General features: G+C 35.1%; 2 protein-coding genes across 2 annotated transcripts; one reads left to right on the top strand and one right to left on the bottom strand.

Moving 5' to 3' along the window:
- Positions 1 to 112: 112 nt before the first annotated feature.
- GLRG_09951 (major facilitator superfamily transporter) lies at positions 113 to 2,162 on the top strand (the record flags this gene model as incomplete). Its single annotated transcript, XM_008100636.1, has 10 exons — positions 113 to 185; positions 242 to 319; positions 389 to 399; positions 462 to 558; positions 614 to 674; positions 734 to 882; positions 941 to 1,310; positions 1,369 to 1,552; positions 1,607 to 1,717; positions 1,776 to 2,162. The coding sequence occupies 10 exons, from the start codon at positions 113 to 115 to the stop codon at positions 2,160 to 2,162; spliced, it is 1,521 nt and encodes a 506-aa protein (XP_008098827.1).
- Positions 2,163 to 2,339: 177 nt separating this feature from the next.
- Positions 2,340 to 4,467, bottom strand: GLRG_09950 (uncharacterized protein; the record flags this gene model as incomplete). The annotated part of the gene is made up of 10 exons (XM_008100635.1): positions 2,340 to 2,876; positions 2,934 to 3,056; positions 3,120 to 3,466; positions 3,524 to 3,644; positions 3,700 to 3,734; positions 3,800 to 3,990; positions 4,052 to 4,127; positions 4,186 to 4,234; positions 4,288 to 4,308; positions 4,372 to 4,467. 10 exons carry the CDS (start codon positions 4,465 to 4,467, stop codon positions 2,340 to 2,342), a joined length of 1,596 nt encoding a protein of 531 aa, XP_008098826.1.
- Positions 4,468 to 13,555: the final 9,088 nt, after the last annotated feature.

Below are 13,555 nucleotides of genomic sequence, written 5' to 3'. Positions count from 1 at the left end.
GATTTTGAACGTGTTTCCTTTCATAGGCAGATATATATAACGCCTCTTGAGCTGGAGTACTGGACGCGGCTTCATCTTGGATACCCGTGCTCCGTAGCAAATTGTGTCAATAATGGGTGGCATTATTCCAGCACTGAAGAAGAATAAGGTGGGGGCAGTGGTGGTCTCTGTGTTTGATTGGTATCGTAAGTGTTTTGACATCTTTGTAGGTCATGCCAAGAAACACAACTGACGTCAACAGCCTCCCACTATCCAGCGGCGGAGAGAAAACTGCTCAGAAAACTGGACTTGGCGATTCTCGTCTTCGGATGTTTGAGTTGTGAGTAACCTAATTACAAGCCAACTATGCTTATAGAAAGAAAGTAGCTAACTTGGCTGGAACACACAGTCTTTTGTAGAGTCAGTATTCAACCATCATCGACGTTGGCTCACTGCCAGCAAAAGGCTAACACTTCCAACAGTTCCTCGGGCAGCAAAATGTCACAAATGCATACGTCTCGGGGATGAGAGAAGACCTTGGCGCTTGGGGTAATGAGCTCAATTACTATGTTGTGGCTTGTAAGTTGGCTCCGCGGTAGCGACCTTGTCGTGAGCAACGCTGACTGGCGGCCAGACAACACGGCTTATGTGATCGGGCAAATCCCACTCATGACTCTTCAGACCAAAGCCAAGATGTAGACCCGCAACCAACAATGCGCCATAGCAAAGACAACGCCATGCTAATGAGTCACAGTGCACCGTTCCTTCTTCCTTCCCTGCAAATCATCTGGGCAGTCATTGCTTTCTGTCAGTCGGAGATCAAGCATAGCTGGCACCTCTACATCTTGCGGGCCATCACTGGCTTTCTTGAGGCTTCATCCTTTGGAGGCACTCATCTCATTCGTGAGTCCCTCCCATGAATCGGTTCTCTGTTTGGTTTGATCAGCTAACCAGGCCATAGTTGGCAGTTGGTTCAAGAACGAGGAGCTCTTCAAGCGTGCCGGCGTCTGGTTCATGGGCAACTCCCTCGGGTCCATGTTTAGCGGTTACCTGCAGGCGGCGATCTACCGCAACATGAATGGCGTTTTTGGGCGTGCTGGGTGGCGCTGGTTGTTTATCGTTCAAGGAATAATCACGTTGCCCATTTCCTTCATGGGCTTCGCGTTCTGGCCCGGACTACCCACCTCACCAAGGAGGTGGTACTTCACCCCAGAAGACCATGCCCTTGCTGTCAAGAGAATTCCGACCGTCGAACAAGAAGGCATCACCTGGAAGACCTTCAAGTACACGCTCTCTCGCCCGATGTGGTGGATTTGTGTCCCCTGTTACATGTCAGTCAACAATTTCGTCAACTACGTGACTTCCTGTACCTATGCTGATGCTTCGCAGCTTTTTATGCCAGGCGACTTACTGGACGGGCTACATGGCCCTGTGGCTCCGTGCTTCTGATTATTCAATCGAGTTGGTCAACATTCTGCCGACCTTTATCGATCTTCTGCGCGCTTTGTCCTCGTGGCTTGGGACCACATTGGCTGGCTGCTTGAGTCTTCGTGGAATCTGGTCCTTCCAAGCGGTAAGTAACGAGTTTTGGAACACGCTTCGAGGATGCGGCGCTGACATATTACAGTCCTTCGTGCTGTTTGCATGCATCGTTCTCTCGGTATGGAATGTCCCTGACGTCCTAAAGTTCTGCGCCTTCTACTTTGGAGGGTTTTCTGGAATGGCTTCCCCAATCTTGGTAAGCGGTTTCGACTTTCCTTATAAGAGAAGGTGCTCACGCTCACAACTTCAAACAGTATTCCTGGCTCAACTCCACTCTCAAGGAGAACTATGGTGAACGAGGTCTTATTATTTCCTCAATGATGACATTGGGCTTCTGTGGCCAGATCTGGGTTCCTCTGTTCACGTTCCCGACGGTTGAAGCACCGCGGTATCCCCACGGGTACCCTGCAGCTACCGTGTTTGAGGTTGCCATGTGGGCATTCTTGATGTTTGGCACGTGGTATATGAAGAGGTGGAAGCTAAAGCATCCGGACCTGGAAACGAGGCTGGAGAACGAGCCCATTGCGCAAGAAGGCTCTTCGGTTCTGGGATCCGACTCTGACAGGCCTGACATAGAGGCCGCCGTTCCGCAAGAAAAGAAGGGAGAAGAAAAGGTGGCAACCCAGGCTCTTAGAAACTAAGTTCCGTTTTGTCCTGAAACAGCATACAGTAGCTTCGAAGATTGGCATTATCTAGATACTGATTATAAGGCATCGTTGACTGGGTTGTTCTTAATAGACAAATAGATTACAGATTCTGACGGCAAAGTTTGCTCTGTAGGTTTTGCAGTTTATGCGCTTATCAAGTAATCGTGTGTCCTACTCTTCAGTATGCCTTTCTCCAGCAAGCAATGTTTCTTGAATGCGCTGCGATGGAAGCCATTGTTCCGCTGGGATGGACCACCAGGAAAGAACGGCAAATATGGTCACAATTCCCATGATCACTGGGGCGTAGTTGAACGTTGCTGCCTCAACAGGGAAAACATAGGGTGAGAATAGCACAGCAACAACCCATCCGTTCCAGAGCACAGAGATAGCTTGGAAGGGCTTGCTCCAACGCCCCAGGCTCCACGCAGGCTTCGGAAAGTGATTTGGTGTCAAGAAGAGGCGGCAGATGCAGATGAGACCATAAGCGGCGGCCGAAGGAACCCCGGCTGCTGATACCAAGGAGGTAAATGCCGCAGATGACGGAAGAATGGTGCAGGTGATGATGGAAGCCACTCCCCAAACGACTAAAACGGCGTTACGTGGCTGGCCGTCGACGACCTTGGAGACCCAAGAGGACCATGGCAAAACGCCATCACGCGCCACTGCAAAGACTAGGCGCGATGCGGCTAGGACGGCAATGGCGGTATTCTGAGTTGTCTGTCAGCATTCGCGGATCATCTTTTAGCTCAAATAGTGAACACCCACAAACCAGAGCGCAACAATGCAAATGATGTTCATGACGATGTGTGCTCTTTCTCCAAGAATGGCCGCATATAATGGGACGAACGGTTGAGCACTACCAAAAGAGAATAATGTGTCTGCGTCAGGCTAAAGCAGTATACTCGTTAGTACCAACATTGCAAAACACGCCTGCTTCGAGTACCAACTTACAACGCAGAATAGAAACAGAATAACAACGATAAACCCCCCAATGCCGCTAGTGACTGTGCTCCAGAAGATACCCTGGGCAGCAGCAACGCTGGCGTTCTTAGTTTCCTCGGCGACGTGGCCCGAGGCGTCGAATCCGATGAGAATACCAGCCGTCGCAAGATAGGAGAGACACCAGTTCCAAGCCGCCGGTGCGCCTGTCCCGTTATACGTAGTCAGAAAGGCATCGTGCGCAGACCTGAAGCCATAGGTGCTCTTGCTGGCGGCGACAGGCAACCAGATCATGTTCAGAATGAAATCGAGCAAGACGAAAGTGGTAGACAAGTAGAATATCCACTTGAAGTAACGTGCTACAAGTGCAATCAGCGTTAATGAGTCTGTTGTGCGGCACTCAGATTACCACTCACGGGGTAGGAGATTCCAGATGGCTGCCAGAGCCAGCATCACTTCCGTAGCTATCCATTGAACGGCCCGAAACTTGATACTCGAGGGGTCTGATGGGAAATCAAGTTTGAAAACAACGATTTCCTGACGAAAATGTTAGAGAGACGGGGAGAACAAACTGCGCAATGAGGTGGCTTACGGAAAGCATGTAGTTAACAGCGGATTGGGTGTTGCCTATAGCATTCTTAGTCAGGAAGACCGGGATACGTAGGACGAGTAGAAAGGATCTCGTAACACACTCGCACAGAATGTTGTCCAGGCAGTGGTGCTCCACCACGCTACAATGAAGCCAAAAAATCTGCCATAACGAGGGCCCCCAGCTTCAGCTGCCCACAAGTAGATGGATCCTGCGAGAGGGAGTGAAGAGCAGATCTCTGCAATCACAGCAGCAGTGATGAAGGTGAAGACGCAGGTCACGAGAAAACTCGTCCTACGAAGCTATCAGCAACAGACTTCTTTCGCTGATGGCAAATACGGAGGTCTGAAGATACCAGTATGCAAGATTGCCTCCCGCGGCGATGCCTATAGAGAAAGTCACGCGGACACCGCCGATGAAATAGAGTGCAGCTGGAAGAAGTCAGCTCTTATTTCAATCGGGGACCAAAGCCCACAGCAATACACCCACCAAAGGTTGTCGCAAAGTTGTGGAAAACGTTGAACGTCCTGTGCAAGACCTAGCGAAGTGAGTTTCCCGGCCGCATCTCCATGGCCAGCGTTGTGCGCTTACCGGCTTGTAGCCGAGGGTTTCCTACGCCGCCATGGGCCGTCAGTCAAGCGCTGCAGTGCTGCGTCGCGGCGTTGCACCACTTACCAAGAGGCGCGTATCTCTGGTCGACTCCTGCCCCTCGTCGCTCGCGAGATGCGTTACATCCTTGCCGTCGTCTGCTCCTTGGCGATCGGTAGCCATCTTTGATGATGTCTTTGACTCTAGGTGGTGGTCCAAGCTGAGCGAATGAGCAACGTCGCGGCGAGCGAATGCAGAAATGGAGGGGGCGACGTCTGATGGGACGGATGTTTATCGGGACAATCGGGTGCCGCTGCAAACCCTTCTTTTAGTGGTGTCGGATATGGCCGGCTTTTATGCTTGGAGAAGAGCGGATTCCCCAACGACTGATTTTTGTGTTAGTCGCGTGAGGTGGGACTGCATGGTGACATCGATACTTATGTAAGTAGATGACTTCAGCGGAGCGGGTAAAAAGCAAACGAACCAAATATTCAGTCTTCTTAGACGACCCCTACCTCTACCTCGAACTGACCAGCGTAGGCATTGCGGGATTAACGATACTTGCGGCATGGCTCAAGCGGACAATGATCATCACGCAATCATCATCGGAAAAATGCAATGCAAACCATAATATATCCATATAGGTGAGAAACCCCAGGAAATCGGGTTTTGTTAAATTACAACAGTCCTGCTTTTAATCTCAGTGTTTTTGTCTGATTGCTTTTTACTCGCCGTTCTAATAATGGCGATCCTTACTCTGATGTTTATCTCTGCTGTGTGCGGTAGGCATAGCAATTTTCAACGCATCTCTCACCAATAGCTGCAATGCAAACACATGGGCGCTGAGTAACACCCCAAAGACCGTCATCCAATCTCATGCATCTCCATTGAACCAGATACCCAATGCCGGTTGGGGAGCCGGGTATTCCCGGCTGGCTTGGGCCTTTCGCTAAGAATACTGCGGTAATGTTACTCTAATACTGCCAAAGATCCATGAGCATTTAGGTAGCCATTGACGCTTTGTCTATCTACATTCCGTGTTCTTGGCTGATATACAGCAGGGCCCCCGGTACGTATTGGACCAAAAGAGATCTCATTTTATTCTACCGACATACACGACTTGGTTTACAAAGTCAACGGTGAATTTGTAAAAGACCCCCGGAATTATGGCGAGTTTGTTCAAGATGGGCACTCGGCACTGTTTTCAGTTCATGCGTATGGCGAGAAACATACCCTCCTGCTTGTCGCGTCCTCGAGGCCGATATCATCTGTAAGCTGGCAAAGCGTGCTGTTGGGACGCAATACCTTCCTCGACAGCCTTGCTAACAATCTTAGCGGGGTTTTCGTTCGGGGAAACCATGTATGCTATTTGTAGCTGGTCCACAGGCTGAGAGATTCCGATTATGTCAAAGAATGACCAAAAATGTTGGTTTCACCAGGGTGGTGATACGGTTAACCGTACGTATCAATAGGCAAGTGACGAATAATAGGGGTAAATACTGGTTCTGAATTATACGTAAAGAAGGAAAACTATTGTGGGATTACGCGGCGAATTCACTGCGTAATATCCCTGTAGATCTAGTAGATCTATAGCAAATTAGCTGTAGTTATTCTAACTAATTAGCGTTAATCTATATTACTAATATCTAGGCAATAGTTAATATTATAACACTAGTAACCTTCTAAAGTGCTATAAATTATCCCTATTTTCTAGTTATCTATAAAAGGCCTAAAAACGTAATAAAAACAAAAGGCTAAAAAGTATTTAATACTTTTTATATATATAATCTATTATATATATAAAACCTATTTATTTATTTATATCTCTAATTAACTACTATTAATTAACTACTTTAGCGCTTTATTAGGTAATACCTTTATAAATCTATCTACTAGGTTATCTTCCCCTTATATTTATTAAATCTTATAGATCTTATATTACTTATATAACTAGTAAAGCGCTATAATATTAATTATAAGTTACTTCTCCTTAGTAGTACTAAGCTTTATAAAGTATTTATAGAGGGAGTATAAGTTAGTATAAAGGATTATTAGGATTTATAGTAACTTAAGGCAGTTAGTAATTATTATAAGTGTAGTACTAATTATATAAGTAATATTAGTACTAGTAACTATACTATAGACTTTAGAGGCTAGCACGCTATATATAACTCTTTTATACTTTATTAAGCTAAAGTAGATAATATTACTAGTAAGTATAAATTTCTTATTATTAGTAGTAAGTTATATAATATTACTTTTATTAGTAAGTATAATAATAAAGCTAAGTTATAAGGTAAAATTATAGTTATTTATAAATAAGCTATTAATAAAGATAAAAAGCTTTATAGTTATAAGGTTAATTAGCTAAAAAAGCAGGCTATAGTTAAGGTAACTTATTTACTACTTAATCTAGTAGTTAAGAGCCTTAATCTCCTCCTCTATAAGTTCTTAGTGTTATATAGTAACTAAATAGTTAAAGTAAGCCTTAGGTTAGTAGATTAACGTAATATACACCCTATAGGCCCTTTACTAAATAAAGTCTTACTTAGTAGTAAGTAAATTTATATTAATAAGCTAAAGCTTCTTACCTTAATCTTTTTAGTAAAAATTTATTTACTATTATAGCTAAGGGAAAGCATACTACTATTAAAGGTAATAAAATTATTAATAGTTAATAGTTACTTAGGCTTTATAGTAAAAGTTACCTTCTTAAGCTCCTTCTCCTTATAAGTAGAAAATCTATTATCTATAAGGCTAATTATATTATCTATTTATATACTAATAAGGCTAAAATCCTTATTATTAGCTAATAAAATAAGTAGGTAAGGGTTAAAGGTTAATAAATCTATCTAGAGATTCTCTTTATAGTAGTAGTTATATATAGCCTACTAGTAGGTGCCTGCCTTAGTAATACTATAAAGTAGCTTTATTACCTTTATAATAAAGTTACTAAGGTAAAGATAGTAAATTTATATAAGAAGTCTTATAAAAATAATATAGTTAAGTAGTATTATAGATTAAGTATATACCTAAGTAATATTATATAACTAGAGGTAAAATCTATATTATAAAAGTAATAAGGTAAGGGTAAGGATTAGTTACTAGGCTATCTATTAGATTATAAGTAACTATATAAGAATTATCTTCTTACTATTATTAGTATAACCTTAAATAACTAACTATAATTTCTTATATAGTTACTTATTTTTTTTTTAACCTTATGTACTATATATAACTTAAAGATCTATATATTACTATACGTTTTCTTATTATAAGTAATAATATAAAATACACTATAGTTAATAAGGGCTTTTACTTCTACTTTATTAGACTCTTTAAAGGGCTTACTAGGCGTAGTAATAATACCTTTTTTATATAGTTTAATAGTAAGTATATAGTTAGCTTCCTCCTTTATAGTAAGGTATATATTAGAAACGTTAATAGTAAGGTGTATTTTATAAATAAATATAGTAATTAGGTTCTTTTATAATTGTCTATAGCCTTATTATAGTAGTTACTTATTATTAATAATAATAGTATTATATACTTCCTCTATAGATTTACTAGCTACTATAGGCTCTTCTTCTTATGCTTATATAGGATTATTACCTTCTTTAGCTATTATAGGCAGTAGCACTAATTAAGCTTCTTCTTATACTATATAGTATAGTTTTACTATAGTAATATAAAAATTATATAGGCTATAAGGTAATTTAATAGTATAAGTAATACTATTATTAGTAAGTAGGTAAAATAGGCCCTACTAGCTATCTTTTTTATACTATATATAGATAAGTAATTAAAAAAGTAGTGCTATAGTATTTATTATATTTAGGCTATTACGTGTTACTAGCGTATTACGTACTTATCTCTTTATATAGATTTACTATACTACGTTTATAGCCTTTTTTACTACTTTAGCGCGCTACGTAGTAGAAGGGGTAAGTAGTAAATTATCTATAATATAAGGGTATACCTTGAAAATAAGTAGAGTTAGTATAAGGCTATTAGGGCTAGTAGTATTATTAATAGCTTTAACAGCTAATTAAAAGGTAACTTTAGGCTTATAATTACTATCTATATAAATAATCTTATATATATAGTAAAAAGTAGTATAGTATTACTTAACTTTACTAATAGATTAATAGGCCTTAATAGGCACTTTATTAACCTTAATAGATAATATATAGGTAGTATATTTAAATTTAGCTATATAAAAATCTAGGCTAGTATTAGTAGTAATCTAATTAGGCAGCCTAAGATATATATTAATCTAGTATATTTATAGTGCCTCTTATATATACTTTATAGTAACTAAATATAAGAATCTTACTATATTAAATATAGTAGCTAAGTTAACTACATAAAGTATAGGCTTATTACTATCTATATATATTATATTAATAAAGATTTTATAGTTAAATTTATAGTTATTATATAGTATAAATTTAAAGCAGCTAGGCGCCTTTACGTTAAGTTAGTAGTAATAGTAGTACTTATTAATCTCTTTAAGCGTAGTAAGGGAGGTAGATTTACTTACTTATTTAAGTAACTTATAAAGGTAATTTACTAATAGGTAGCTAAATCTATAGTAAATCTAGCGTAATTTACTATTAGTTAAGTGTTACTTTATAATAGCGCTCTTAGGTAGCTTTAAAAGCATCTATATATAGCCTTGTTTTTAGGTAATAAGTATAATAATCTTGCCCTTAATAAGCTAGTTAGTAAGGTTATTAAATTTTATACTATAGTAATCTATATCTTATAAGTAAAAAAGAAATAGCGTATTACTTATTATTATATAGAAAATAAGCTTACTAATAGTTAGATATTAATTGCCCTTATAAGTGTGTAACTATTTAATTATAGTAATAAAACAGGTGACCTGTGTACTCTTTTGTATAGTTGTATTTCTTAGTGGTTATGTGTTAAATATAGCGGAATTATATATAAATTAGCTGGCGAATATACAGTTGCCCTATAGCGAATTGTTAGGGAATAAGCAGTAAATTAGCCCTACTTTTAGTAGTAACTCTACTAATAATATTACTAGGATTAGCTAGGGATTTCCTAACTAAGAAATAGGGGGTTTTCCCTATTTCTATAGTAATTTACTATAGATATATAACATATAACAGAATTAATTAATTAACTATTATAATCCCTACTATTTAATAATTAATAGTCTAATACGTACGTTTATAATAACTAACGTGCCTATCTACTAATTAAATACTATTATAATAATTAATAAGAACTATAATAATAAGGTAACTATTCTATAATTATATAGTAATTAATTTATATAGCTTAACGCTATCTAAGTAAAAGTAAAGCGTTATAATCTCTAGGAGTATATTAACCTAAAGGTTATAGCAGTAAACTAATTAATCCTTAAGATATATCTAAAGAAACTAATAAAGCTGCTTATAACGTAATATCTATACGCCTTAACTAAGGATAAGCTTACTGCTTACTAAGAGGTTACTATAGCTATAGTAATTACTAAGATATCCTAGTAAGTAACTACATAGCTACATATAATAAGAAGTAAGGCTATTATAACTATACCTAATAGGCTTATATATAAAACTAAATACGTAATAACACTAGATAATCTTAACTTATATAATCTTATGTACTTAAATAGCTAGATAAGCTACTATTATAAGGAAGTATAAGAGTATACTGCTTAGTAAAAGGACGTTAAAGATATAGCTAATATAGTTAAATCTACTATATCTATAGATCTTTAAGAAAGATATTATAAATCTAATAAATTACTAGCTAAATAGCTTAATAAGCTTAGCGTAGTAGTAAAAATAACTAAAGAAGAGCGTATAAAGTACGCCTATAATAAATATAGTAAAGTGTTAGTAAAAGCCTAGTAAAAGGCCTTAACTACTAAAAAAGATCTTACTATATAGCTTAATAAATAGAACGTAGCCTATAGTAAATTAGTATAAGTTAATTTACCTAACTACTAATAGCTATTAATCTAGTTTAATAACCTTACTACTATATTATAAAGTAGTGCACTTAGCGCCTAGCTAGATTTATATATAGTAACTAGTAAAATAATAAGTAATTAAAATAATCTTAACTAGTAGTCTCTTTATAAGATAACGCTAGAGAGGGTTAAAGCCCTTACTAATAACTTACTATATTATAGCTAAGTAGGCTGTAGTGTATTTAGCCTAACTAGAGGTAATAATAATAATAACCTAATATATACTAAAGGTATAGTAAAGGATAGTAAATTTAATAATAAGAGGTATTACTACTAATAAAGTGTAAGTAAAAAGGTAAAGTGCTTTATATACTTTAGTGCCTATTTATTATAACTTTACTACTTTATAAATAAGTTATAAAGGCCTAATAATTAGTAAGTAAATATATAACGTTAGTAATAAATTAATAAGTATATTATAAGTAATCCTAACCTTACTAAATAAGTATAGAGAATTAAGGCTAAGTTATATTAACTATATAGTAAATACTATATAAAAGTAGCCTTTTATACTACTTTATAAGGCTATAAGCTAGGTAATTTAGCCTTACTTAATTTAGGTACTACTAACTATATATTTAACTATATATTATAGTTTATTATATTAGTAGTAGCCCTAATTAGTAACTATATCTAGGCTAGTACTACTTAAGTTATAATTAAAGAATATAGTACTATAAAGATTACCTTAAAGGGCACTAATAGCTTACTAATAAAGCTTTATATATATAACGTAATATATTATAATATATTTACTATATTACTTATTTCCTTTATAAGGCTATACTAGTAAGGTATATAGTAGGATATAAGCCTAAGTAATAATTACCTAAGGCGTATAGATTATAGCCTTATAGGCTATATTAAGAAGTAAGCTAACTAATAAGTGCTTAAATATTATAAGTAATATAGCTATAGCTAAGAAAGTAAAGGCGCTTTTACTATATACGTTACTAATAATTTACTACTAACCCTATAAGTAAGAAATAAATATATAATATTAATATAGTAATAACTACTTTATAGTAATTTAATAATATAGTATAAGCGTCTTAGCTACCTAGGTACTAAGGCTTTATAAAGGATTATAAATACTATATATAGAGTACGTCTAACCTAAGTTAACACTATAATAATATAAGACTATAATTTATATAGTCTTAGTAAAATAAGGTAGTAGATTTACTATTAGCCTTATAAATCTATTATAAATATAGCGCTAGGTAATTACTTAGTACTAGACTTTTATAATCTTAAATAAGGCTATATAGGATACTACTTAGTAATAGTAATCTTAGATTAAGTAATAGGCCTTATATAGGATTTCTACTTATATAGCTGCTACTAAGATACTATTAACTTAATAATAAGGGGCTTCCTTATAATACTAAAAACTAAATATTTAATTATACTAAAAGTTATTAAGGCTAACTAAGAAATCTTACGCCTTAAGTAACTTATAGATACGCTCTTTAATTATAAAATCTCTATTAAGCTATTAGTAGTAAGTACCTAGGCTTAAAATAGTAGCGCTAAGTAAATTACTATAATTATTAAACTTAAGGCATAATATATATAAATTAATATAAAATTACCTAAAGTCCTATAGCCTAAAATTATAACTATAGCTATATACCTTTATAATTAAATACTGTTAGCAGCTTAAGGGTAGAAATCCTTATATTAATTATTTTACTTATATTTTATACTTAATAAGTACACTAAGCCTTTACTAATAGTAAAGCTAGATCTTTTATATCTATAAGCCTATAGATACTAAGCGTACGTACTAATAACAGATATATAACTATTATAAAACTACTAGTAAAAGGTTACTACCTGTATATAGATTAGATTCCTTATTAAGTATATATTTAGTAATTTATATTACGTTTAGTATTTAGTGTAAAATAAGGTCTTTACTACGCGTAACGTAATATTTAATAAGAAATAAATCTTTAATAAATTAATAAATAGATTACTTAATAAGCTTTATAAAGCTAACCTTATAGTAATTTAATAATAAATTAATAAGCTAATTATAGCTAGTAATTAATCCCTATTACGTAAAGAAGCTAATAAAGAAGTAAATAAAGTAATAGAACACACTAATATTACTCTACTAGGCGCTCTATAATTAGGTAACGCACTAGAATATCTATATAAGCAGGTAAAATTTACGCTTCTTCTTACTTTACTACTATTACTACTAAGTGCTTTTTTTATAGCCTTTATAGATTTTAACGTAAGGGGTAGTAAAATAGGAACTAATAGCTCTAAATTAATTAATCTAATAGCTAATAGCTAAATAATTACTAATAGTAAAATAATTAATAGGTAAATACTTAAATTAATAGCTAATAGCCTATTAATTAATTTATTAATAGTCTATAGCCTATAAGCTAGTAACTTACTTAAGGTAATTAGAGCTAATAATAGTTTAAATAATTTATTAATAGCTAATAGCCTATAAGCTAGTAACTTATTAGGAACTAATAGTTCTAAAATAATAAGGATAGTAATCCCTTATGCCTTATCTTATCCCTATATAATTAATTTATAAGACGTTACTAAGCGTAAAAAGGTGTTTAATTCCTAAGTAACTACAGCTAGTCTATTAGGTAATCTTTAGCTAGTAGTAACCTTATTTAAAGGCGTTATAAAAAGGTATTATCCTGCTGTATATATAGGTAGTTAGATTATACTAAGGACTTTATTTAAGGCTGCTTTCCTTATAGGGCTTACTTTATAGTAACAGATTATAGACTATATATAAGGCAGCTTATAGGTAATAACATAGTCTAGTACACTATAGAGTTAACTAATAGGTAAAGATTACTACCTTTAGCTAAAGCGTACCTATAGCTAAGAATTAATTAACTATATAACGCCTAATAGGCATAATAATTATAAAGACGTTACTAGTAAATTACTAGTATGTAATAGAGGAGTTACTAGACTTTATAAGCTAATAGGTACGTATTAGAAGTTACTATACCTTTTACTAATCTATAGATAGTTAAAAAGCTACTTATATAAAAAGTAATTTAAAGACACTAAAAAAGCGTATCTATATAGGCATAAAATATTAAAATCTTAGGTAATAGTGCTATAAGTAGTAGCTAAAGGGTATTAAATCCTTAGCTACTACTAGGTATATACCTATAAGCTTAATAAATATAGTTAATTAACTAAATTTAAAGTAAGACTTATTATCTATAGTAACTAATAAGTAAAAGATCTATAAGATACCTATAT

Source organism: Colletotrichum graminicola (assembly GCF_000149035.1).
Source record: "Colletotrichum graminicola M1.001 genomic scaffold supercont1.54, whole genome shotgun sequence".
Taxonomy (NCBI): domain Eukaryota; kingdom Fungi; phylum Ascomycota; class Sordariomycetes; order Glomerellales; family Glomerellaceae; genus Colletotrichum; species Colletotrichum graminicola.
This window is presented reverse-complemented; position numbering and strand designations above follow the sequence as displayed.